The sequence below is a fragment of the Varanus komodoensis genome, unplaced genomic scaffold (assembly GCF_004798865.1).
Source record: "Varanus komodoensis strain SLA01 unplaced genomic scaffold, ASM479886v1 scaffold77, whole genome shotgun sequence".
Lineage (NCBI taxonomy): Eukaryota > Metazoa > Chordata > Lepidosauria > Squamata > Varanidae > Varanus > Varanus komodoensis.
Genome location: NW_025336442.1, coordinates 1,310,485 through 1,337,452, shown reverse-complemented (window position 1 = coordinate 1,337,452; position 26,968 = coordinate 1,310,485). Strand labels below are relative to the sequence as shown.

General features: G+C 58.4%; 1 protein-coding gene across 1 annotated transcript in view; it reads left to right on the top strand.

Annotated features, from left to right (window-relative positions):
* The window catches only part of GPSM1 (G protein signaling modulator 1), a 41,785-nt gene that overhangs the window by 4,093 nt on the left and 10,724 nt on the right, over positions 1-26,968 (top strand). Inside the window, exons 6-11 of the mRNA XM_044453052.1 lie at positions 1,495-1,650; positions 4,495-4,603; positions 7,470-7,572; positions 9,540-9,932; positions 18,007-18,077; positions 19,608-19,787. Of these exons, the coding sequence (XP_044308987.1) occupies positions 1,495-1,650; positions 4,495-4,603; positions 7,470-7,572; positions 9,540-9,932; positions 18,007-18,077; positions 19,608-19,787 (1,012 nt within the window). The remainder of the gene's footprint in view (positions 1-1,494; positions 1,651-4,494; positions 4,604-7,469; positions 7,573-9,539; positions 9,933-18,006; positions 18,078-19,607; positions 19,788-26,968) is intronic.

The window sequence follows — 26,968 nt, the reverse complement described above, 5'->3', positions numbered from 1 at the left end:
GGCCTCCTCCTTCTGTGGGTGACATACCTCCATGTCTCCGTGGCTGCTCCTCCCGCGGCCTCTCCCTCGACCCTCTGTCCAGAGGGGGGCTGCTGCCGGGGGGCCTGGAGAGCTCTCTCGGCCCTCAGGCCCCTCACCTCCTCCTCTAGCAGGGTCCCCATCTTGCACCGAGGGCAAGTGTAGCCCTGCCTCTCCCGGGGGAGAAGGGCGAACAAGTCGCAGCTGTCACAGCGGACAGCAACCCCCGTGACTCCGGCCAAGGCCCTCTCCTGGCCCGCCATCGGGATCCCTTCCGAGACCTTGCCTTGGCCTGGTTTCTCCTGCAGTTCCTCGCACTCGCCCAGTTCTCCCAGACGAAAACCCACTCGCACACACACACAAGGATAAAATAAACTTAAATTTAAATTGGAAGAAAAACAAAGCACACCACAGCACGAACAAAACAAACAAACAATCAAACCTCTGTGTCTCAGGGAAGGGAGTCTCTGGACAGCCCGGGCCGCAGCCGAGGGACACCGACAAGGGACGGCCCCCTTCCCCTCCGCTGCTCCTGGCCCTGCTCCCCTGCCCAGCCCCTGCCTTGCCTTCGCCAGGCCCCTGGCCACGCAGCCTCTCCCCCCAGCCTGTGCCTCTGCTGTTGCTCCGCTGCTCTGCCAAGAGGCCAGAGCCAAAAGCACAGGCTGATCCACAAGCCCCAGCAGGGAGAATCTCAGAGCAGGCTGCCCTTCACCACTCCACCGGGCCAGCCAGCAACTCTCTGCCCAAGTTGTCCTCTTGGGAAAAAAGCTCCCAAAAGCTAAATGTTTTTACATACACGACCCAGAATTGCTATGCACAATTCTGCCATCTGCTGGCAGCAAAAGTTTTCCAACTCTCAATTTGGGGAAGTTTGCATCCAGACAAGAAAATCTAAAGTGGACCCAATATTTATGGCAATTCCTTCCACATTTGCTGCAAGCTTACTTACCTCTGTGGTTACAAATTTCATCAGGAACTGTTCATATTCCTTTTTAAAAGGAAGTCAAATGGGAGAGGGACGCTTAGGCTGCCCGGTGAAATCTCACTGGCTGGGAAGCCAAATACAGAGAAATGCAGCCTGCATCTTCTCCAACCGAGCCCTGGCAGAGGGCATTCCAGCCTTTCAAGTTGGGACAAAAACTGCAAAGGAAGGGAAAAAAGGGAGAAAAGAACAGGGCTTGGGAGATGAAGAAAGGCCTTCAGCTGTAAAATAAACATTACAAGGGTTCCTTTGGGGAGATGCAACACCAGAGGTCTCGGGGAAGGAAAGTGTTTGCTTTTTCCAAATAGAATATTTTTCTCTTTCATCTGGGGACATCCCTTCCCCATTTGCTCGTGCCGGCTTGGGCTGATGGGAGCTGTATTCCATGCATCAAGAGGGGCCAGAGTGGGAAGGGCGTGTGTCTCCTGAGCAAAGAACAAGCCACACAGTGACCTCTCTTTGCAGCTCATGAGCCCCTGTCTGTCTGAATGCAGGAAGACGCTGCAGCTCTCCCGGCAACTGAAGGACCACGTCATGGAGGCGCAGTCGTGCTACAGCCTGGGAAACACGTACACCCTCCTCCAGGACTACGAGAAAGCGATCGAGTACCACCTGAAGCACCTCGCCATCGCCCAGGAGCTTGGCGACCGGTAAGAAGGCAGCAGAAGGTCTGGGTGCCGCAGCCGCTCTTCCCACAGCAGGGAGTGGGGTCTGCCCAGACTCCCAGCCCAGGCAGCCCTTCTGTCCAAAGGCGAGGTCTCCGCATTGTCCAGAGAGTGCAGAGGGTTCCGGGAGGTCTGCCGGAGGTGTTCCTCTGCAACAACAATGGGCAGATACCAAGGGTGCCGAAGGGCCGGTCTCACATTGCCGGTGTGGGCCTGGTGCCCAAAGGGCACTCCGAGCCCGTCGCTGGGAGCGTGGGCAACTCCCGATGGACCTGATGCGCTCGCGCCTTCCCCGGGCGGAGCAGGAGCCGCTTCGCCCTCCTGCGTCCGGCCACGCCTCTGCCCCGCAGCAAGAAGGGTGGGGTGGAGACCTTGTTCCCGGGAGAGGGTCCGGGCCAGGCTCCAGGCAGAGGGCTGCCCCGTGTCTCCGCTGGGCTTGCCCCACAGCCTGGGCAGAAGCGCCTCCCCGGCCAGGCCGAGCGTCTGTGTCGTGTGGGCCGGTCTACCAGGGCCGGCCCCAGCAGTGCTGCTCCAGGCACAGAGGGAGGGCGGCCCCTTCAAGCCTCCCAGCGCCTCCAGGGGGCGCCAGGGGCCACGGCCCTTTCGCCTGCCGGCCACGGTGCTCCTGGCCCAAGTGCGGAGCGGCGTGAGTTGCGCTGCAGGAGCCGAGCCGCACATGTCATGCCGCTTGCCGGAACGCTGGAGGGGCCGCCCCGTGTCCCTGCCAGAGGGCGTGCGGAGGGGCGCAGAGCAACGGGACCTCCTGGCCTCCAGGGCCGGCCACCGGCTGCCCTCCTTTCGCGCTCCAGAGCCTCTCCCGGGCGTCTGTGGGCAGCCAGGAGCCCCACGTGGAGTCGGCAGAGAGCCCGGGGACGGGAGACGGGAAGCCTCGCTCTCGCCCCAGCAGCAGAGGCGGTGGGCTGCTGTTCCACCGAGTGGCCTCAATGCGGAGCGTGCGGCCGGCGGAGTTTTCCCACCGAGGGGTGCGGTGGAACTCTGCCCCCTGGCCGAGGAGGACGGCAGGGATCGCCCCTTCCCGAGAGAAGGGGGACCAGCTGGCTGCCCACCAGCTCACCTGCAGCACCTCCGGCCTCCTGGAAGCTACAGAGCACAGCCGCCCTCCCTACTGGGACACCCCCGGGGTGAGGTTTGGGTGCCCCAGGAACAGGCCGGGCTTGAGTCTAGGTGACAAAGGGGGTACTGTAGGTCAGCGGGCAGGCCTTCAGCGCAACTGCCCTGCACCCTTTGCCCGCACGCTGCCTCAGGTGCGCAGCCCATTCCAAGCAGCACCATGGCCCCAATCCGGGGCTCCCACCCTGTGTGACGGGGTGGAAACACCTGGAGCGCAGCCCAAGTCAGCCCAGACACAATCTCTCCCCAGCCTCCTGGAGCCCACCCTGGGGAAGCTACAGAGCCTTCACCCCCTCCAGAGCTCAAGCAACACCATGGAGGGCCGTGGCAGCGGGCATGGAACACCCAGCCAGCCCAGGGCAGTCAGGATGGAATCCGTGCCCAGCCTCCTGGAGCCCACCCTGGGGAAGTTCCAGAGGCGCCACCCCTTCCAGCGCCCCAGTAACAGTGGCTTGGGAGCCTCACACCACCTGTGGCGCCAGCCCCCTGCCCCCCGGCCTGCCTACCTGCGGGGGAGAGGGTGTGCCAAGGACGGCCGTGCCCCCCTTCCGGGACCTCGCAGGCGCTGGTGGTCCACTGCGCGTGCAGCACAGAACACTGGGCAGGACAGACCCTTGCTTTCCTTCCACCGATGGTCTTTGGAGACCTGAAGCGAGGAGCAGGATGGACCCGTCCCGGGTTGGGGGATGAAGCCCTTCTGAGGGCTGAAGGGAGGATCCTCTGCTGACTCTGTTGGGGGCAAATTCACTGGCTGCAGGACCTGATGGCACCATGCTGTCTTTGGTGTCAGAGGTGCAAGCCTACAGAAATCTGGTGCTGGAGGACGTGGGCGGGAGCGCTGTGCACTGCGTCCTCTTGTGGGCCGCCTCAGCCCCTCCGGCGGACCACCCTGCGCGCAGGAAGCTGGGTGGGAGGACCCCGGTTAGTCCGGCGTAGCTTTCCTCTGCTCCTGGATGGGGACTGAGCAACTGGGCCTCTTAAAAGTGTATGGCCGCCTTAAGCCAGCCAACTCAACGAACCGTTTTTCTCAGGCTTCGTGGTGCATCGTGGGCTTCTCTCTACGAAAGCTTCGAAAATCAACAAAATTATTCTGGGTTGAAGCCACTAGGGAGAGACAAAGATTTCATCTGGAATGTCGTGAATCGGAACGTTCAAGGTTTTGCGCTTGTGCCAGTTTATTTACAGAACTGCTTTTCCGACAGATGAGCAAAAAGTGGCATCTTTTAAACGCCGCCAAGAATTTGGAGTGCAGAGAGATGTGGGTCTTGTTCTGTACGTTGGGGGAAGCGGTGGAGACCTTGGATGAGTGTTGTTTGAGGGGCAGGAATGCCCCAGCCGCTTCTGTCCCTGAGGGGGCGCCTGAGGCTCCTCTGCGGTGCAGCTTCGCAGGTGTGGGGAAGCCACCGCCCTGCATTGTGGACTCCTGCTTGCCTGTTTTCTGGCCGAAGGTTGGCCTACTATTTCATAGCTTCTTAAACCTTATATCCTTGAGGACTAGAAACCCTTTAAGAAAGAAAGAGAGAACTACATCAGAACAATAGCATTATTGGAATGCGTGCTCAGTACAGCTCCACGGATCTCCTGCCCCACTTGGGGTCTTTCAGCAGCACAAGGAAATAGAGGCTTTGATTTTCGTGCTCAGATGTTGAGGCATCTCATTGACTCCGTGACATTATTTCCTGCTTTTGGCTTTTGCAGGGTGGGAGAAGGGCGAGCCTGCTGGAGTTTGGAAAATGCCTACATGTCCCTTGGGAAGCGCGAGCAGGCGCTGGCCTTCGCAGAGAGGCATCTCGAGATCTCCCAAGAGGTAGTGCGCCCTCGCTGGCTCTCCTGCCTGTGTGTGCTTCGTTTTTCATTGCATGCCACCCTGAGAGATGCCACCCGTTGCCGGTCACCCTCGGCAGGAATGTCACGCTCCAGGAGCAGTCGCGGTGCTTGGGTTGGGCTTTGGGGGCAAAATCCAGGACTCTGCAGCCCTGGCTCCCTAAGACCACTGAGCGAATGCTCTGAAGGGACGAACAACACAACTTTTTAACCCTGGACTGACGGATTGCATTTCTGTCCTTCCCAGCAGCCAAAGCTCTCGCTGGACAGTTCACAGCCATTAGAATCATGAATACAACATGAGATACACTATAACAGTTTTAAATTGCAGCATAAAAGAGAAGCAAAGACCAAGAGAAAAGCTAGCAGTAATGTGGAGGTTTAAAATACAGAAACTGAAAGACTGAAATGCCTGGGAAAATAAGATTTTCCCCTGGCACCAGAAGAAGCACCATGTAGGGACCTGGGTGCCACGGCAGAAAAAGCCCCGCCCTTTGGCGCTCTGCCCCTCCTTTCCCAGTGGAGGTTGGACGAGGACGCGGTCAGGGCCAGGCAGGTGCTGCGCCCGAGACATGCGGAACGTGGAGCGCCTTTTGTAGGGCTTCCCAGGAGGATGACTCTGGATTGGGCGACTCTCTCACGCTTGTATTTAAGACAGACCCGTTGCAGATGACATGCCAGCGCCACTTCCCCTCCTGGTCAGAGGACTGGAAACCTCACCGGGATCGGGAGGGAGGTTCGGCCTGTGGCCCACAGGCCAGAGAGAGGGTCACCCTCGCTGGCGAAGCATGCGGCTGAGCGAGCAGTTCAGTTTCTCTTGAGAGCCCGGCCACGTGTCCGCGAAAGCGTTTAGCCGTCCTTGAACACATGCCCTGATTGCCGGTTCCATGGCTGCGCTTCTCCTCCATGGACTGAATCAATTTTGCTTTGGTCCACAGGAAGACGTTGCGCAAATCAGGCAATCGGCACAAATGTGGGGGAGTGCGTGCCAGTCGCTGGTTTGATTGCCGCTCGCTTTGGATGCGGTTTCAGCTTGCTCGCTAGAAGCAGCGGTTGCAAATACCAGTGGGAACCAGGCACAGTCAGAGTGCCGGGGGATGTTTGGAGCACATGAATGTTGTAGGCCCATCCAGGCCTGATTTGGATCGGGACCTCTTTGCTAGATGCAAAGGGAGGGAAAGGAAAAAGTCGCCAAAGCTGCCACCGGGGAGTGACCCCACTGCTCAAATCTGGAAATCTGAGCAGCAGAACCTTAGCTTACCCCCCACCCCCACCCCTCTCTCTCTCTCTCGCGCACACACACACACACACAGAGTCACACAGAGCCACATTATTAAGTTGTCAGCTCTTCCAGATAAATATTGTTCTCTGGCCTTTTTGCGGCAGCGCATGTGGGGGGTGGTTGGTTCGCGTCCTCCGTCTGATTACTCAGTGCCAGATGGGAACAGAACAATGCGGACATTTCCTGGAGGCGGATGGCTGGGGAGGGCGTTTGAGCCTGGCGGGGGGAGGACGGCCCCATGACGGCACGGCAGGGCCGGTGTACGGCGGCTGCATTGACAGACCCTCTTCCGTGTTCCTTTTTGGAGAGGAACTGCGAGCTGCACCCGCTCCAAGGAGGGTGAGCGACTCCTCGTGTGCTCCGAGAGCGCGGTTTCTCGTGCCGCAGTGGAGCCAGTGTGGCGCCCAGTTACTGCACCCTCCGTCAAGCTGGGTCCGCGCAGCATTTAAGATGCGGCCGCAGTTAGCCGTGCCAGAGTCAGGAATGCCGTGGGGCGTCGGATGCCAGGTTGAGGAAACCTCGGTTAGACTTGCGCGGTGGGAGGTCCCAGCTCTCAGCTCTTCCCGGAAGGATGCTTCTGACCTGGAGGAGGCGGGCAGGGGGCTCGGCAGCCCCAGAGCTGCAGGGTGAAGGCAGAGCCCAGCAGCCTTGGAAAAGGAGGGGGTGTCCCAGAGCGAGATGGGGAGGGGGGATTGAGGGGGAGTTCCTCAAGCCATAGCGGGAGACAGGCAGAGTGAGTGGCAGGCTAGCCGTGCCCGGCAGCACAGGGCTCCTCAAGAGTCAAGGCAGAAGCGTTCCCAAAAAGGAGCGAGGGTAGAGGCGTTCGGCCCGAATTCAGTGCTTCGCACGAGCAGGCACTGGTCCTCACCTTGAAGAGCTTTCTTGATGTATGTTGCTTTGTAACCTGAATGGCACTGATAAGAGACCAGGCACCTAAGTTTTAGTTTAAGTCTGCTGGGAGAGAGAAGCTCGCGAGAATTCAGGATGCCCAAATGTGAGTCTCCGTTTGGCCACAGAGTTCACCAGCCACTGGTGCTCAGCCAAGCCTGTCCTACAGGTTTGTGGTGAGGATAAAACAGAGAGGAGGAGGATCAGCTTCCTCCTTGGGAAAAAAGTGGGAGATACAGAAAAACAAATCAGAGTTGCTCCTTAGGGTTTAAACAGAGCATGCTGAGAAAGGTGAAAACAAAGCCAGTCAGAAGTTTGCTTTATGGCCATACCAGAGAACGTCAAATGGTGCATAACAAAGCCCATCACAGGTAATTACTGTAGAAAGGCCATTAACTAATTCATTACCTAATATGAAAATTCAGCAGCGAATATGTTGATAAATCACATGCACAGCAGCCCTTTGCTCGAACTTTGGTTTAATCCTCACCTGGAGAGACTCCAGCCCAAGTTTGTGTCATCTTCTGGGCAGTAATTTGATTTGTGGTCCTCAGGAAGGGCAGTCAGTCCTTTTGCAAGCATTGCCGAGTGTTTAATCTGCTTTGCCTTTGCAATGCGGCGCGATCCGTAAAGCCAGGGGTGCATTTCCTAGACGATGACTGTTGGCAATGCTTTGCAGACTGGAGACCTCAGCGGGGAGCTCACGGCACGTGCAACCGTCTCGCAGCTGGGCCTGAAGCACACGGGGGAGGAGTCGGAGGCGCCTGGCTTTGAAGGGCAGGGTGAGCAGAAGCCTCGTTCGGTTCGGCCGCAGGGGCCTCTTCCCTGGCTCTTGTGCGTGATTTGCAGGCCTGAGTCACGTCTCTGGCCTGTGGGCAAACTCTTCCGTGCTTGGAGTCTGAAGAGGGGAGGGGGGCTGCTCCCCAGGAAGTTGTCGTGCACAAGCTTTGTGGAAGTGAAAGGGCACCTCCCCGCTTTTGGCGCAGCGGCCGCTTGCTCCAGCGAAGCCTCCACAGGAGAAATTCCCCACTCCGGGATGCTGCAGGATCCCAGACACGACGGGAAGCTGCATCCCTTCGGCCAAAGCAGGGCCAGCCCCAGGCGTGGCTCAGCCAGCAAGCCGCCTTGCCCCAGGTCAGCGTGACCTGCCTGCCCGGGTCCTGGCCGTGCCGGGCGCACCATCAGGAGGGCGCTGGAGGCCGACTTCAGGGCTCCCCTGCCCCACGCACTGCCGGATTTCAGTACGGCAAGGGCAAGAAAGGTGTTTCTGGGAGGAAGCTCTGCGGGAGTGGGAAGGCCCGTGTGTGGCCCCAGCCGGGGGAAAGACGCTCTCGTGACCCCAGGGAAAGGTTGTGGCAGCCTGAGGCTGCCTCGCACAGCGGACCCCAAAGCCTCGCTAAGCAGCTCCTGGCAGCCTCCACCTCGTCCGGCAAGCCCTCCGCCCTCCGGGGCCCGGTTTCTTCTCGCTTTCTTGAGAGGGAGAAGTCGATGCCTGAGCCTGATGAACTTGTAAACACGGTTGCGGGTGGGGGGAGGGGGGTTGCGAGCTGCATTAATCAAGACGTATTCCTTCTCTGAAGCTTTTATAGGCCTATAATGACCTCATTCATCAGCAGGTTCATTGATTGGGTTGCCCAGGTCAGACATGTTCTAATCAGGAGTACAAAATGTACTCACAAAAAGGTGCAGGGAGGCAGGGGGCCCCCAAAGCGAAAACGAAAACCAGGGAGCCAAGCCGAGAGAACTAGCCTGAGGCACGGGGCGGGGGGGGGGGGGGGATGCGGCGCAGCCGTGTATTCGGCTGGGTTCCTGGGTGAGGGGGCGAGAAGGCCGGCCCTGCGCTGGTCCTCTGCTGGCCCTGATGGTGCCAAGCCCAGCTGTGTGCTGCAGGTGTGGCTGCCAGCAGAATCCGGCCTCTGCCTGACGTCTCCTCCTGGGCACACCTGGAGAGGGACTTCTGGCTTCCACCTCTCTGGCTGCACACGGATATGTGCCAGCACTTGCTTCTCTGGCCTCCTTCCTCCCAGGACACATACATGGAGCAGAGAAGGCGCACCGCAGGGGTCCTCAAACTTTTTCAATAGGGGGCCAGTTCAGTGTCCCTCAGACTGTTGTGGGGCCAGACTGCACATTAAAAAAATAATTAAATTAAAATTAATTAAACAATTAATTAAACAATTAAAAAATGTTTGACTGCTTGCTCAGAGAAGGCCGCAGCGGAGGTGGTTGTCAAAGGCTCCTAGTCCTGACACACAACTGGCAGTGTGCCTAGGCATGCTGTTTGCTGGGCGACATGGGCCTGCCCCTCCTCTGGCACCTGTGACTCCAGGTCTGAGCGGCCAGTTTGCTGGCCCAGCCTTCACCAAGTTTGGTCCTTGCAGTCCAGTAGATCAGAAGGGTGCCAGTCTGGCCAGGACAGTTCTAGAGGTGCTTCCCGGACGGTTCCGGGGCGGCCTGTGGGTCCACCTTCAGCCCAAGGGCAGCTCTCAGTGTGCACCCTGCTGATGTGCAGAGCCGGCGGCCGGAGGGGGAGGGCAAAAATGTCTACCCTGCTCAGCTTCTCGCTCTCACTGCCACTCCCGACGCCTCGGAAAGAGCACTGCAACTGTCCGGGGGGGGGGGGTACAAAGCCTGGGAAAACAGCCAGGGGTCTGCAGTCGAGGGGGGCTGCCAAGGGAGGGGACAGCCTTCTGGTGAGGAACCCCATTGGCGCAGCCATGCCACACAGCCCTGACCCCCCCCCCCCGAGGCCAGCGTGGGCTCTGTGTCCCCAGCTTCCTGTTTGGGGAGGCCACGATGCCGGGCGGCCACGTCGTGCCCACGGAGCACCTCCAGAAGCACTCGGCTGCGCACAGCAGCCTGCCTGCATGGAGAGTTGGCTGCTGCCCTGCAGAAAGTCTTGCCACAAGGAAGGCTTTATCTGGGTTGTTTACGCACCACCAAGGAGACCAGGGTCAGCAAGCTCCACCCCGTGGGCAGGGCAGCCTGCCAGCTGGCCTGGGGAACAAGAGGCACTTGTCCCAGCGGCAGCGGGGCTGCCTGCGCGGCTCCCGTCCTCGGGCTCCGTGGCCGTCCGGGGTGGGCAACAGGCGGACCCCCTTCACTGCGATTCCACTCTGGAGGCGAGGTGGAAGCACCCAATGTAAGTAGTTTCCAGCCCCTTCCTTCCCTCAAAGTTTGCTGCCTCTTTCTCTCCCGCAGCCCCGGGGCAAAGCCATTTGCAAAATTCAGCCGCCCCCTGGTTCGGGGTGGGGAGCACAGCCCCTTCCAGATGTTGCTGGACTCCAGGTTCCATCATTCCTGACCACTGGCCTCCTGCACGGGATTGGTTGCAGTTCCGCCCAGACAAGCAATAGGCGTCCCTGCTTCTTCTCCGATGCAGGAGGCAACCGGCAGAGCTGCAGGGCTCCTTTGGGAGCCCCCACCCTTGGCTGCTGTCCTCCAACAGAGGCAGGCGACAGGGTGCACCTGGCTGCTCCAGCCCGCACGCGTCCGCCTCCCTCCCTGCCAGGGCATGCGTGGGGTACCCCCTTTGCCACGCAGCCTGATCCCTCGTTTTCTCCTTTCCGGCTGAAGGACTCGGTGCAGCCGCTTAATTACAGTTATGTGGCTGATTCACGATGCTGTCCGAGCTAATTACTGCTTAGCACAGAACCGGTTGGCTTCTGGGGCGCCTGTGCGCCTGAGCTTTCACTTCTTGCCAGGAGCACCTCTGAGTCGTGGAGGACGCCTCAGAGGGACTGGGCAGGGGGGGGGCAGGCCTCGCGTTCCCTCCTCAGCCTTCGGTGGAGCTGCTCGAGGGGCCCTTGCTTGATCGGATCCTGGCCTGGCACGGAAGCAGCCGCGCGGGCGGGCGGGCGGGCGCTCGGCGTGTCCTCAGTGCCACGCCGTCCTCAAGGGTCCGCGTGTCCCGACGGGAGCCCTGGGGGTGGGCGCTGCCCATGCCCTTCGCCGCAACCTTGCCGGCAGGGGCCATGCGGCGGGGGAGGAGGGCAGTGGTGGAGCTGGCTCAGCAAGAAGGGGTTCCAAGAGTGAGGTGTTGACTCCCCAGCCTGGAGACGGCACGGGGGGCGGCCTCAGGGGCACTTGGCGCCCTGCTTACAGCAGCTTCCGTCTGCCTCCAGGCAAGTCCGAAGGACCGGAAGGGCCCTTGGGAGCCCAGAAGGGCTTGGGAGCAGCCTCCCTGCATCTCCGTGCGTGGCTGCCTGGCGCCGGAGGGCCTCCGGAGGGGGGAGAGGCTTCCCTCACTGCTGCCCCCCCCCCGAGGCACTCTGGTGTGGAGGCAGGACGGGGCCTTCTCCATGGCCGCAGAGTGAAAAGGGAGCCAGAAGTGCCTCTGCCCATGTTGGGGGGTGGGTGGGCAGGGTGCTTAGGAGCTCCCAAGAGAGAAGGCAGCGGCTTTCCTAAAATCCGCACGTGCGGATTTCGATTCATACCTACCCCCTCAAACAGAGGTTCCCTTTCAACTGAGAATGGTCCTCTAGCAAGGAAGATGTGCAGACACCCTAAGCGGTCCTGCAAATGCAGGCCCCCGAACAGAGGACTGCTCTCTGACAGAGCAGCCCCAGCCAGCTTAGGACAGGTAGAGGGGGCTGTGCTGCTGCAGCCACCCCCCAGAACCGGGAGCTGCCAAGACGCAGGTGTTTCCAGGTCTGAAGGAGCAGCTCTGAGCTCTGGGCAGAGCCCCAGCACTGTTTTTCTGTTTGAAACGAACCTGCCGAAGGCAACCGGCCGGAGGCAGCTTCCTTGACAAGGGGCTCTATAAATGAGACTTTCAAGGAGCTGTTTTGCTGCAGTGGAAAAAGAAAACAGAGCAAAACCCCCGCACGCCCCACCCACGGCCACCGCGCATGCATCCTGGCACTCACGGTCTGGTGTTTCCTCAGCCGCGTGCCGGCTCCCCTGGCCAAGGAAGCCTGCGCTTCGGGGTGAGGCTGAGCAAATGCCCACGGACGCACCACAGCATTCCCCCTGCGTGGCTCTTGCCTCCAGCAGCATCGCTTCCTCCCAAGCGAGCGAGTGCAGCAGACAATCTCCTGTTTGACTCTGATGTCCTCCATGAGGGGAGATTTGTGGCCGCCAAAATGCCAGCTCAGGTGCGCCTGCCCCTTCGATCCACACGGTAAAAGAAGCACAGGGCATCCTTGACACCTGTGGACAAGGAGAGGCATGCACTGGAAAAGCCACGCCGTCATTTTATGTGCATGTGCCATGTTTGCGCCTGCTGTTGGCAGTCCCCCTGCCTTATCTCAGCGCTTGGACGTTGAGAACAGAACTGGCAGTCGCCGTGCTTTGATCTTCTCCTTGCGAGCAGGGTGTCGATGTCAGTAGGGAAGGGGGAGCGCACACCGTGGGCAGCCCTGCCGCCAACCCCCAGCCAGGGTTCAAAAGCTCCACTTCCGGTGCTGATCCCGAGAGCGACACACCAGATCCAGCGAGTCTCATCCCCAACAGGAGCAATCTAGTGGGTCTTTGTGGCCCATTCCTGACCAAGCCCCTCCAAATACTTTGCATTTCAAAATAAACTGTTGTTGGGGAAATTAATCCCTCTGCTGCTGTGAGGATGACGGCCGAGGGGGAGGGAACTGGACAGTCTGGGAGGGCTGGCAGAGGATGCCAGTGACCGTGCGGGGGCCGCATCCCTGCGAGCCCTGGTGCCACGGCACCGCTGCTTGCGAGGCGAGCGCCAGAGCGCGCCAAGCCAGGCCTGCTGCACCTTCTCGGCTCGCTCGAGGCCAGAAGGCTCTGGGTGGCGTCCTCTGCAGCCTGTCCCTGGGGTCAGCCCTTCTCCTCCTCGGCCTGGCAGAGAGCGCCTGTGCGCTCTCGTCCGCTGCCAGTGGAGGGACGGGCTTGCCCCCGAGGCCGAAGTTCTGCATGGCTGCGTCGTGCAGGCCGCCCTGTCCTCGCCATGATGCAGCTGAACAGGATGTGTGCCCGGTGGCGGTGCTGGCCACGGGGAGGGGCATCCAGGGGGGAGGCTCAGAGCCAGCCCCCGGGCCCGCGCTTGGGCTCTTCCCTCCCTCTGCCTCAGCCTCCGCAACGCAGTGTAGCAGCCACCGGATGCTGTGCCAGGCCTCCATTAGCAATCAGCGGGTCCAAATTTCCCCCTTCTCTTCCTTTTAATATGAAGTCGCTTATTTATTTTCTGATTTTATTAGATTTCTATCCTACCATTTTCCCTGTGGGAAGCCCAAGGTAGCTTACACAGCCCTCCTCCTCCAAGGTCTGTCCTCACAACAACCCTTTGAGGTTGGCTAGGCTGAGAATCAACTTAAGAAATGTCTCAGGTTGCTGCCAGGATCTGGAAAAAAGGCAGGCAATAAATGCAATGATAAACAGATCTACTGATCGGAGGATTTTCGAGGTACTTATCGAAAAGGGGCAGGGCACTCCAAAGAGCTTCTTGGCGGTGGAATTGGAAAGACTTCCAGAAGCGGCGCAGACAAGCCAGGCCCCGAGGCCTCTGCCCTGAGAGCATTTCAGCACTACAGTGAGATGGAGATCAGGGAAGGAGAGGAGACAGAGAGGCGAAGGGCAGAAGAAAACGCAGGTAGATGGTTCCTCCTCTGAAAAAGTTTCTAGGGGTGATTTCCAAACTACGAGTGCACCCAAGCCACCCTCTGCTTTTCTAAAAATAGGGATGAATCATGCCAGTCAGCCAGGTGGCTCCGCCAGCGCTCTTCAGAAAGTTTTTGACTTGGTAGATTAGAGACCTCGAGCAACCTTAAAAGACAGAGCGAGCATTTAGATCCACCACTGAGGCGTCCTGCTTTCCTGCTGCTCCTTTCTGGTAAACATGGCAGGAACTATGTGGGAGGGTGGGGGAAAGTCCAGAGCAATGTGTAGGGCAGTGCCCCCCCCCCCCCGCTCAGCTACTGAATCTTCTTGGGTTTGCTGAGGAAAAAGAAACAGAACCCTGGAGAGACACGTGAACCTTTCTAACTTGGGCGAGTTGGCAGCTCACGCTCACTCTCAAGCACTGGAAAAAAACCGTCTTGAGTGTCTTCTTAGTTCTTGCTTCCCTGGTAACCTGAATAAAATAATGCCTAAAAGAATAAAAAGATGCGGGTGAATGCAGTCTGTGGCCAGCAGCGGGGAAGGGCAGGGCCTGTGAGGTTTTGGAGAAGGGATGGCTTTACGTCCCCACCTCTGAGCTCTTTTTGTGACCACTGGAAAGCCACATGGGGTCAGCCTCAGTCCCCCCCCCCCCCCGTAAATCCTGCCTTGCATCCTGGGATGGTGAAGCATCCCAGCGTGATAAAGAATTGTGTGTCAATTGATGAATGCTGTGCAAATAGCTATAAATATTGGTGACTGGAAGGGACTGCCTGGTCCTGAACAAGCTTCAACATCAAGTGTCAAAGGGTCTGTGGCCAGTGCAGCTTCCTGTGGTCTGCTTCAAACCCACCCTTTTACTGGCACCATGAGGATGAGAATCGCATGTTGCTTGGCAAACAAATCAGATTCAATTCCAGAAGCACCTTCAGGTAGGGCTAGATGGGCAGGGGGAGCCCACCTGAGGCTGTTCCTGCCCACAATACTGTTGTTTTGTTACGTTGCCAACGCTGGCCAAGATGAGCCAAGGCAGCAAGCCCAAGGCAGCTTCCTACATACTCATCCTGTGGGTAATTCCGATGCCTGGGACAGGGGCAGGAGGAGGGGAAATGGTGATGGTGTGTCTGTCACGGCACATTTGGAAATACTTGGATCTGTCCTCCAGCAAAGCATTTTGAGGTTGGCGAATGGCTTTCTCCAGGGGGAATCGCAGCTGTAATGTCAGTTTAACATCTGCTGGGTGCCTGGAGACCCCAGATAAAAGTCTCCAGACAAAAAGGTGCTTCAGGTGCTGGGATCTTGCAGTGAGGGATGAGGGGGTTCCCAGGGCCCGTCTGGACGTTTCGGCTGTGGCCGCTCATTGCACCACCGTTGGGCCTCGGGGCAAAGTGCAGCTTCTCAGTCTCTGCATGTGGGAGCTGCACAAGGCTGCGGGTGCCCGCGTGTGCTTGATGCGTCCGAGGCAGCGGACAGTCTCCACGGAAGTTCCCCCCAGAGTAAGTTCTCCCCTTGTGAAGCACTGCAGGACTCTGCCGTGTATGCATGCACTCTTTATGCACGTTTATGCGCCTCTTGGGGGTGCACTGGGCGAGACTCCGGCGGTTCCAGCATGGTGCATGTGGCAAGGAATGTGCCCACGTGGACCTGCCTTGGCACCGGGCGCAGCCGGTGCCTCCAGCACCAGTGGAGGGGCATCCACTCCTGCGCTCAGTCCCACCTGTAACGGTGCTGAACCCTGTCCGCAAATCAGGACTGGTGCCATGGATAGCTCAGGAAAAGCCCAGTGCAGAATCCAGCGGGGATGCGCAGCTTTGCTGACACGGGAGCTGCTGGGTTTAGCGTTCATTTCCTGACGGGGGTGCCGCGGCGTGAAGTGCTGCCCCACGAATGGGCTTGTGATTTGGAGCTGAGCCCGCTTTCAGGGGCCAGGGTTGTTTTAACTCGCCTTCTGGGAGGTGGGTCTTTTGGGGCTGGGCATCCCCACCATGCTGGCTGCTCGAGGAATGGGCAAGCTGGGCAACATGGCAGCCATTTTGTGAGAGCGCCCCTGACGCCACGTTCCAAACCAGCCTGCCGATCGCCCCAAGGCTAGCTCCTTGCGAGCTCAGGAATGGAGCCCCCGAGCCACGAGGACCGGCTCTGGCCACGCAGGTGTGGCCAGCGCTGGAAACCCATGGGGGAGACCTGCGCCTGCTCCATTAAAAGTGCTTCTGTGCCACTGCGCAACCCCTGGGGGCAGCTTCTGATGCTGTGTGCAGCCTTGGAGCAGGAACACCCAGGCGCAGCCCCTGCCCAGCCAGGAGGGTCCCTGGGCGACCGGAAGCGAGTCAGCAGTGCTCAGCCCAGCCTCCCTTCCAGGTGGCTTGTGGGTGAAACCGGACGGGGAAACCATGTGCGCCGGCTGCGGCTCCTATGATGGATGCTGGGATAGCAGTAGTGCGAGAACTGGGGAAGGGCCGCCTTTGACAGGACCAGCCAGCCTGAGAGCTAAGGTGGGCTGTGGAAGCTCTGCTCACGGCACCCCTGAAGAATGAGGCCTTTGGGGAGCAGCACCTGGGCGAAGCTTCCTGGGGGCAGGATCACTTTTCTCCCATGTCGCCGTCATCCGGGCCCCAGCTCAAGACACGTCTGTTTGTATGGGGGGGGGGTCTAGGTGAGTTCTTTCTCTGTTTTGGGGTGTTTTGACTCCAATATGAGTGGGGGTCGTGGACCCGCTTGGGGCTTTGGTTGGAACATTTACAGAGGCATCCATAGTCTTGACACCAGAGAGAAAGGCTGAAACCTGGAGTGGGTACATTCCCCCTCCCACCGCGGTTTTGTTGGCACCAACCACTGCTGGCTGTGCTGTGCCGGTGGCCAGATTGTATTTTACTGTCGTGTTTGTGAACACAGCTGTGGTTTTAGCAGCATGTATGTATGTGCCGTGTTGTTGTTATGTGGTCACTAGCCAGGCCGGGCTCCTTGTGCGAAGGGCACGGGATCAGACTGCGGAGCGAGCGAAGGAGGAGCAGCGCCAAAGGTGCTGCATGCGACTTAGGCGGGGGTGTCTCCCGCACATGCGAGTCCCGACTGCACAGGGGTGGCAGGCATTTCACAGCTGGTGTGTGGATTGATTTAAGGGCGGGCAGGGCTTTCAGGCAGAGGCAAATGGTTCTCCTCTGGCAGCCTTGCAAAAGGCTCCTTGGCACCTGCATAATTAACAAGTGTTTTGGCGATTCAGAGCCACCTGCATTTCTTCCCTCGAGCCTGTTTCTCTCGCTCTCAGAGCCAATGTGGGAAGGACGCCCCGGCCTCGGAGCACACCCTGTGCCTTGCAGTCCAAGACGGTGGAGAGTGCCTCGGGGTGTGTGGGCGCCTTCCCTTCCAAGGCCCAGTCGACACTCAATAGATGGCGATACAGAAGCTCAGGGTGGGGTGGAAAACTCAGCTGCTTCTGGGGTAGGCGTGGTGAGCCCTGGGCCATTCACCATGGTTTGTTCATGCAGCTGAGTTCCGATGACACAGTAGCCCGTGTTTTAGCAACAAGCCGCAGTTCAGCAAGAACCCGCAGCTAGCGCATGCTCCAGTCCCGAGTGTGGGTGTCTCTGTTGTCTGAAGCCAGGCTGAATGTTCCGTGATGTCACTCCAGCCCAGCCAGTATCCAGGCTGGGGGCCCAGCGGATGGCCAGTCCTGGCTTTTTGCATCCAGGTTGCCTGCAGAGCCACGCTCGCTTGGGGGGTCCTGCAGAGATGCAGAAAGGGCAAAGAGAGCGGATTCTCCTGACTGATTCTGGTTACGAAATCCCGCCCCCTGGTGGGCCAGAGAGGGTCCCACCCTTGGTTCCTCTGCCATTTCCCCCTCATTCCAAAAGGCTGAGCTCCTTCTCCTAAGACTTTGTGACTGTCAGGAAAAGTTGTCTCCAAGTGGCAACTTGCTGGCATGCGGGTCATTGCCCTTGGCCCTGGCCTCTTGCCCGCAGCGCCTCCTGCCACTGAAATTCAGGCCCCAGGGGCTTCTCTGAATCAGGATTCATCCCTCACACTGAAAGGCATTCAGTGCTCCAGCCCGAAGCAGAAGTGGCGGAGAACCTAAAGATTCACTTGCAGGAGCCCCCAGAAAAGAGGCATCTCGTCCCAACAAGTCTCTGCGAGCACCAGCAGTCCCATAGCGCCCCACAGCGTGTGGAGGCCAGCTCCGGGGGCGGCAGGTGCGCGGGGGTGCCCGCGACACCTGCCCCTGCTGAGGTGCTGGTGCTTTGCCCTGCTCCGACTACACCGCCACCGCGGACTTCAGTGCCTGTTCTGCTGAATGGATTTCAGCCGGTTTGCTTGGGCTGGCAGCTGAACCTTCAATAGTAACTTCTTATCTGGTCCAGTTGGCCCAGAGTGTGGCCTGAGGGAAGGGAAGGTGCCTGCCCTGCTGAGGCTAAGCAGGCCTGAGTGGGTCTTAGTCTGGAGGGGAGACCATCATGGAGACACCTTGCATACCACCCTGGGAGAAACATAGAAACAGAGCGAGTCAGAAGGGACCTCCTGGGCCATCTAGTCTGACCCCCCCCCCAGCTCCAGCAGCTACATGTACAATACACATATTGTACAGTATTTATTGTACATGTATTGAAATGCTGGGTACATGCACAATGAATGCAATAAAAAATAAATGACTGTGGTTTCTTTTTCAGGGGCCAGGCCAAAGCGGATCCAGAGGAACAGCATGAGCAACCTTGACCTCCTGACACTCCCTTCCGAAAAGGTAGCAAGAGGCTTCGGGTGGTGGAGGAGGGTGTACGGTGGCGGCCGGACTCATCTCGGCAGCCCCACAAGCCTAAGCGTCTTTTGAAGACGAGTGGCTTTTTCACTGACTATGCTGACTAGAAAATATGTAATTAGGAGATACGGCGGAATCAAGGGGATTATCTGGCCAAGAGCTTGGCGGGCCAAAAGGACTGCATTGCAATCTGCCCCTTCTAAGGAAGATGGGAGCAGCAGGCCCAGGCAGCTTGCGCCCCCTTATAATTGCAGGACCATGTGCTGCTCCAGGAGCAAAACAAAGAAAGTGAAAGCCACCTTGGGTGCTCACTGAGCTGTTCTCCCGGGAAATGCCCGCAAACTGGACATGAGCTGCCAGGACCGCCTGCTTCCCTTGGGAAGGGGCGTCGCTTCAAGCGCTTCCACACATTTGCACTCAGCCAGGAGTGGCGCCAGCAGTCAGCCTGGTCGGGCGCTTGCTGAGGGCCACAGCCCAGGGTCCCTGCCGTCGCTCCCCCTTCCCTGCTCGTTCACCCAGGGGCGAGGAGGAGCAGATGCCCCAGGAGCTCTGCCTGCCACACAAGCAAGCGGGGAAGAGGAGCAGCAGCCTGGCAAGAGGGGGGCGCGCGGGGAGAATCACAGGCGGGTAGAGCTGGAGGGACCGAAGGGGCACCAGGCCCAGCCCCTGCCCTGTGCAGGACTCCCAGCTAAGCCCTCCGGCTGCCTCCTGCATGCCTGCCGTGTGGGAGAGCCCGCACCTGCCTGGGGCATCAGCACCATCGCTTGCCACTCCAACAGTTCTGGCCAGAATCTGGCTCCCTGCCATTTCGGCCTGTTCCTCCATGCCGTGCCTTCTGGGATGGTCGCGAGGGGGTCCTGGCCCTCCTCCTGTGGCCTTGCAGAGTGCGACCCTCTCTCTTTCCCCTCAGCCTTCTCCTCTCCAGGCTGAGCATGCCCAGTTCTTTCCAGCTCTCCTCACAGGCTCCGCCTCCAGTCCTTTTTCCCTCCTCTGGGCCCTCCCAGCTGTGGCATCCTGCCCCCCCCCCCCGGGCCCCCCAGAAGCAGGGGCCAGCACCGCACACAGCTCTGCCTTCAGGGCTGCTGGCTCTCTCCCCGCACTTTGCTTGCAGGGCCGGTCAGCCCCCAGGCAGCACCCCCGGCACTGGGGCCTCCTCGAGGCCTTGCGCTCGCGCTCACCATTTCAGCGAGGTCTGGTGCATACCAGGCCCAGGGGAAGTGGGGGTGTCAGACCTCAGGTCCAGGGGCCAAGCGCAGCCCACCGGGGGCCAGATCCAGCCTGCAGGGCTTCCCCGCCAGGTCCCTTATGCCAGGCCCTTTTCTCCTAGTCACCGGTCGTTCAGCAATTTCCTAGCTTCTGTGCCTTTTGCACACGGTAGAAGAGGGCGCAGGGCTTAGTTGCTGGCATTCAGCGCACGCGGCTCCCAAGAGCTTCCCAGGAAGGAGATTCAGCCCTTGGGCTAGAAGGGGTTTCGCACCCTGGTTTATTGCCGCGACGGTCTCTTGTTCCTCCCAGGACCAGAATGGAGTGACCCATCACAGGGGAGAGCTCAAGCTCGCTGGGAAAGATTTCTTGCCGCTGCCCATCAGATCCCACAAATACAGGGAAAGCCAGTCCATGCTGGAAGGAAGGCCTCCGGAGCCCAGCGCGTCCCCCCTGGAAACCAGCGATGTCTGTCTCCAGCTGTCGCAGCTGGTAAGTGTGGCCATCTTCTGTCTGTGGCGTGGCAGTTCCTGGGATCCCGGCGTATGTTTTCATCACTGTGCCATCTTAATCATTAGGCTGTCACCTTTAGGGTCTTAGGACTGAAAAGAAATGAGCGGGCATGATTTATAAAGAGGCACCATGCGCAAGAAGAAGCTTTTCACACACACACGCACACACGGGTCTGTTCCGTTGTTCTGAGCTCCTGCCTCGCTTGGAGAAGGTCCCCCCGCAGTCACGGTCTTTTACCGGGAGGGCTGGAAAATCTGCCTGAAACCTTGGAAAGCTGCAGGTGCCAGTCCATGTTGGAAATACTGGGCTAGGCAGGCCAAAGGTCTGATTTGGCGCAAAACAGCTAGCTAGCTGCTTGCTTGCTTGCTTGCTTGCTTGCTTGCTTGCTTGCTTGCGGGTATTTCTAGGCCATCCATCACTTTCGTCCTCCAGATGGCTTGCAATAAAATAGCTTCCTATGATCTACTTTAAAGCAACTGCTTTTTCAGAACCACGAGGACTGGATCTTGCATTGTTTTAGCTGGGTGGCTACAGCTCAGTAACGGAGCCCTTGTTTTGCAGGCAGAAGGTCCCAGGTTCAGTGGACTGGGAGAATCATAGAATCATGAAATAGTAGAGTTGGAAGGGGCCAGGCAGGCCACCGCCCCCCCCCCCCCCCACTGTTGCCGGACACCAGGTCACACCATCCACTCAGAGGGCTGCCCAGTTTCTCCTTGAATGCCTCCAGTGTGGGGGAGCCCCCCACCTCGCCAGGCAGCTGGTCCCACTGTTGCATTGCTCTGACAGTGAGGAAACTTCTCCTGATGCCCAGCCTGAATCTGGGTCGCCACAACTTGAGTTGATTATTCCGTGTCTTACACTCTGGTATCTGTGAGAAGAGATCTTAGAGACTTGATGGGAAAATTCCTCTCAGGCAGTGTTGATCAGACTGCGCTTGATGGACCTATGTTGGCGTAAGACAAGTTCTGTGGTAGCTTACTCTGCACATGGTCAGAGTCCCTTGTTTGCTGGAGAGGGCCATGGTTCAGGACAGGAGCTCCTGCGTTGCACGCAGAGGGGCCTTTTTGGCAGTGGCGCCCCGACTCTGGAATGTGCTCCCCAGGGAGGTTTGCCTGGTGCCATCGCTTTATTCTTTTCGGCATCAGATGACACCCTTTTTATTTTCCCAACATTTTAACATTTAATTGGTTTTATCTCTGTTTTTATAATTAATGGTTGATTGCAGTGTGTTGTTTGTTGGTATGTTGTTGTTGTTGTTTGTAAGCCGTCCAGAGACTTTGGTACTGGCCAGCATATAAAAACTTTAAATAAATAAAATAAAGTAAAATAAAGTAAAATAAAATAAATAACCGTAAAAAGCAAAACCAAAGTTGCAGGTAAAAGAATGTCCCTGGCTGTGCTGAACCACACTAGACTTCAGGTAGCTACCATGCAGATGTGAAGTTACTGGACCGAACCAAGAAATGCTCCAGGAGGCCATTCCGAGCCAAGCGTTGCTTTTAGGAGGCTCCTGGACCTTCTGGGGAAAGAACTGAGCGGAGCCAGTGCAGGGGGAACGAGCGCCTGTTCCTCAGCCGCAGCGCCTGGCGAGGCCCCACAGCTTGCAGTCTCGCTTTGTTGGCATGCTGCTGCTTTGAAAAAGGCTCCTGCTCGGAAGTGGGCAGGGCGCCCACGGAAGGGCTTCCCTCCGCTGCCAAACCTATTTGGGATACTTGACCCCCCATTTTATCCGTGCAACAGCCCTGTGAGGTAGGTCGGGTGCCTGACGCCACCCGAGGAGCTCTCTGGCTGCATGCAGGACTCGAACGCTCGCCCTCTGCGTCCCAGACCGGGGCCCCACTGCTACGCCAGGACAAGCTCTCAGCGACCCTGCGTAGGCCCTTCCCTCCCGCCGCTCCGAAGATCAGTGAGGCCAGAGGAGGCGAGGCTGCATTTCGGAGAAACTGGGCCGACTCGGCCCATTCGGCTCCCCTTGGGGCGGGACGCTCCGAGACCAGGGTGTCCTTGCGCCTGTCGGCCTTGCCGTGCCCCAGGAAAGCCCCCCCCCCCCCCCCTCATGCGCCTCCCCCCATGCAAGGCCATTTATAGGCAATGGAAAGAGGACCAGGCGCGGCCGGAAGGACGGCTTGCAGGCAGGAGCGCATCCCTTGATGGGTCCCAGATGTCCTGCAGGAGGGACAGAGCTGGCGGCTCCACCCCAGGGAAGAGCGGAAGGTGCCCGGACCAAGCAGGACGTGTGGTCGCCTGGGCCAGTCCTGCCCCTTCTGGAGGCTTTACAGAAAGGACGCTGGATCTCAGTGTGGAGACCCCGCGAGGCGCCAAGCCAGTGCGCCAGGATTCTCTGGACGGCGGCGCCCCTCTCTGCGCCCACGGATGGTTTGGGGGTTTCCCTGCTTTTCTGCCACACGCTGTCCGCTTCTCCCCCCTTAGCACTGCATAAGGTGGGCTTGCTGCAAGACAATGAAAACTCCCACTGGCATTGTGAGCTAGCCAAGGTTGTCATAGCGGGGGAGAGGAATTACAGGAATAAGGAAAAATAAACCCAAGACCGTCTATAAAACGGCAAATATTTGGTTTGTCTGGAGGCCTGGAACTCTTCACTTGTCCATCCAGCTGCTGCTGTCGCATTGGTGCGCCGCTTGTTTGCGACATCTAAAACCTTCTAGCGCCCCTCCCAGTAAATTATAATGGTTAAACGATTCTCTCTCTCATTTTGGTTGAAAAAATACAAATAAAATTAAAAAATTGCCTACATCCGGCCATAATTTGTTGGAATAGCTCCATTGCAGTAGGCCACAGGTATAGAATATGAGGAGGGCTTAGAAATCTTAGGGGAAATGTCCCCCTCCATCCTCTAGGTTCAAAAGTCAAGGAATCTGCTCCCATTTCAGCACATAGAGAGATACGGTTAGTTGGATGGTCTTGGCCCCTTGTCCTGGCCCTTCATTTTCTCCCACAGATTGGGCCATGCCTGCCTCCGAGCTCATGAGAACTTCGGAAATAAGAGCAGCTAGAATTCCTAAACTGAACCAGTGTTTCCTCCAACATGGCTGGAAGAAAACCTGGGATCAACATTGCAAACGGATTCAGCCATATCAGTCAGAGCATTAAATGGTTTGAGGCCCATTCCTGGGCGCGTTTTGACAGAAAACTGCAGCTGAAGGCTGTTTTTTCTTTCTTGTCTGAACATTCTTATGATTCTGCTTATAATATGCGGTAAGAAGCAAGAGCTTAAAATTGAGATGTGGCTTTCAATTTGACTGGAAAACAACCAAAAATTATTTATCTGTCTATTTAACTATATTTAGGGATCACTTTTATAGAAGTCATTTCTAAGCAATGCACAAATATCAAGTCTTCTTAAAGACATTATTATCTTCCTGAGAACAGTGGAAAAGATCGTGTTTTCAGTAGGTGCCAAAAGCCCAGAAGGGTCGATGCACCTGTGGGGATGAGGCATTCAATCAGTGGGGCTATCCCCCTAAAGAGTGCTCTGAACTGTGGTGAACCAAATCGCCAGCGCTTTGGGTTACAGCAGGAGGGCACCTGCTCATGAGCAGACTGGGGGGGGGGGGGCTCTTGGGCAGCCTGGTCTTGAGTTGTTTCGGGCTTTGTAAATGAGTCCCAGAACCTCGAACAACCTACCTCTGTGGCATGGGGGCTCCCAGTGGACTTCCGTCGGTAGAAGTGCAAGATTAAAATTCCCGACAACGCGAGCCCGTGCGTGTTCAGATGCAGGGAAAGTGCCTTGCTGGGAATGGACTAGACCTCTAGCGATGGCCTCTTGACTGGCTTTGTCAGCTTAATTTTCATCCTGTGTTAGAGGTAGAGATTTCCAAGTTAAAGTGGGGCAAAACCCTACGACGTGGGGATTTGGCTGCCTTGGGACAATTCTCGCTGGCTGGGAAACGCTGCACCTCCTTCCCAGTGTGTGTGTTGTCGCATCGCATACCAGTACCTTTAAATGGAACGTGCTCTCGGGGGTGTTTTTCAGGGATCTCCACTGGTGGTTTTTGAGAAATGAAAGCCCCGAAAGGCAAGGAGGGGCCAGCACACATTCAGGGATTCTGAGACTTTGCGCCTTTCTTCATCAGGTTATTTTGCATGTTCTTCCATTTTATTAGACCCACCTGGAGACTGACCTTCTGCCCTAGACAGAGGTGTACTGCTGCACTGATAGTACGGGGGGGGGGGATCTGTAGGTAGGACAACACCTCCACCTGGGAGGCTCCCGGCATGCCCACCAAATGCTGTGCTGGCATAGAGCTTTTCCCGGCGCCGTGTGTGCGTGGAAACGGAGCATTTGCGAGCGCCTGCAGATCACCTCTTTCCAGTGCCAGGCCCCGTCCACTGTTCCCCCGGCACACGCTGGTCCTGTTCTTCTGCTTTTACGGATTAGCATTTTCTGCCTAGTGAGGGAGCCGCCTGCCTTTGCCGCCCCGTTTCCCTCTCTGACTGACTAGCTCGGGGTCAGAAATGACTGGCTAAATCTAGACCACATCGCAGTTTCTACGGATATTGAGATTGGCTGGGTCCTTTGAGGAACCGTTTTAGAGCCCCTCCAGCCCTCGCCTTCCTGTGCAGGGCCGCCCTTTCCCGCTGGCAGATCAGGGCCGCTCACCACACGGGAGGGCTCCTCTCCTCTCTCGCTGGCCGCAGCTGCCTTCAGTGCAGGCCAGCGGGGTTGCCAGGCACTTGCCTGGCCAGGCAAAGGAAGGCACTTCCCCGGGGCCAGGTGCGGATGTGTGCAGTCTGGCGTTTTGCGGTTTTCTCCGGGGCTCACGGTCGGAGCGATTGCGCAGCAACGGTGCCTCCTCGGCTGCCTGACTGTTCCGGTCAGCCCTTCCCGCCACGGGCTCTCACTTCCAGCTCGTCATTTTGGGCTGCCAGAGCAGTTATCGCTCAGCAGGCCTCCCCTGTCCGTTTACATCGGGAGCGTGGTAGAGGCACTCGCAAAACGGCTGCCGCAGGGCCAGGCTGCCTGGTCGAGCACTGCTCCCACTAGAGGCGTCGCAGAGCTCCAGGACGGGGTGCAGGCGCATTGGTGCCCACGGGCTTCATGCTGCTGAATCCAGAAGGCCGGATCTGGGCCTGCCCCTCTATGCTTCCTTTTAAGAAAATTCTGTTGTTGCAACAGAAATATTTACAGCCTCCACTCCTTTCGGCCCTGAAGTCCTTGGGATGATGTGCCCCACAACCACTGCAGCTATTTTAAAAAGCAAAAAATTGAGGGTGGGGGGAACAATCTAACCCTCCAGGAAAAAAACCAGCTCTTGGTCCCATCAATGAATACATGAATGAATGAAATCCTAGGCAGAATGAAAATGTGGCTGGCTGGTGGATGATGGGTGCTGCAGTTGAATGCATTCTGGGCACGCCAGGGCACAGAATCTTGGCGACAGGGCCAGCGCAGCCCGGGGGTGCGGCTCCCACGTGCGTCTGCACCAGCTGCGAAGCCCCAGTAGCCTCCTGGGAGGCCGACATCACACTGGCTGGCTCCAGGTTTTGGAGGGTCCCTTTAGTGGGCCCCCTCCTTCCAGCACAGTGTGGGCCCGACCATGTGAGCCCCAGCTCCAGCCCTCGCCAGAAAGAGAAGAAGAAAAGGGATGAGGGAGCCTCTTGGCCTCTGAGATGGGATTTGGGAAGTAGGGGAGAGAGAGAATCTGGGCTCCAGCTTACTCCCAGCTCAGTTCACACTCTCACTTGCTGCTATTTTTAATTCTCCCCAAAGTGATCAACTCCTGCTCATCCGTGAAAAGATTGCTTCTCCCCCGTCCCAAGGCTGCCTGGTCTCGGAATGCAAACCCAAACGGTCCCGATCCAGCCAGCCGCAAGGCCTGCCCTCGCAAGGAGGCTCAGTGGCCGTCCCCAGAGGCCTGCCTCACGGTCCCCCCGCCCTCCCCTCATCATGCTCGGCCAGGAGAAGGACCTGGCAAAATGCTTCCCGAGCCCCAGCACTGCCCCCTCTGGGCTGCCCTCAGCCCAGCCCAGCCCTGCCCAGGCAGAGCCGCAGGAACGCCGCCCCACTGGGGGGCCCTGCCTTGACCCCCACCGGTGGCCACCAGGGAGTGGCTTCATTCCCCTTAAAGCGGCATCACGCCTTCTTGTGCGAGCGAATGCCACTGTTCGGTGCCTCTCTGTGGAAAGAAGCCCTTTGCCCGTCCCAAACCTCCCCCCTTCAGCTTCGTGCGGGGACCTGCTGGGTCCGTGACCAAGGGGAGCTCCACCCCGTGAAGCCGCAGGGCGGGAGGCTGAGGAATCCGCGGTGCTCTGGACGGCTTGCTCGCCGGTGGGAGGGGTGAGCTTGGCTGTTGTCCTGCTGCTGGGCACAGGGCCCCGGGCTCTTACGGGCAAAGGACGGATTCTTCATCCTGAAAATAAATGAAACCTCCCCCTGCACACAGCACACAGCACCCTTCCCCCGGATGCGAGGATGCCCCCAGCTTTTCCGGCGCTAAAAGGGGGCGGGATCAACTCCTGGAGGAGGTGGCCCCCATGGCCGCTAATCCTGACAGCGCTGTGCTGCCTCCAGGAGCAGAGGCACAGCGCCTGTGTGCATGGGTTGCTGGGGAACATGGGTGGGGAGGTGCTGTGACTCTCCTGTCCTGCTTGGCACTTCCGCGGGGCAGCTGGTTGGCACTGTGCGGGCAGGATGCCGGGCAAGATGGGCCCCCAGCCGAGTCAGCACGGCTTCTCCTCAGCTTTGCCCTTGAATACTGGCAAGGACGGCCCTCCTCCGAGCCAGACGGCCGTCGCAGCCCCCTCGCCTCTCCGGGCTTCTGCCCATGTCCATCCTTGGCCGCTCATCTTCTGAGGGACAGAATCTTGCAGCGCAAGGCAGGCCTCTCCCCTGGTGTCTGGTGAAGGCGGACAGACAAACCCCAGGGATGCCGGGCCCCCTTTGCCATGTGAATCTGCCACCGGCCTAAGGCATCGTGGCTGCGGTACAAGGGGCCCTTCGGGACCCCGGGCGCACGCAGGCCTGGAGCACTGCAGCCAGGGCCCCGGCGGGTGCGCAGGTGCCGGTGGCTGCCTGGTGCTGCACAGTCCTCCAGGTCAGGCCTGCCTGGGGTGCTGCAACTTCCAGGTGCACACCAGGCACCTGGCTGCTTTGGCCGAGGAGGAGTTGTGGGGGAAACCGGAGCGCAAAGCAGGGCTGC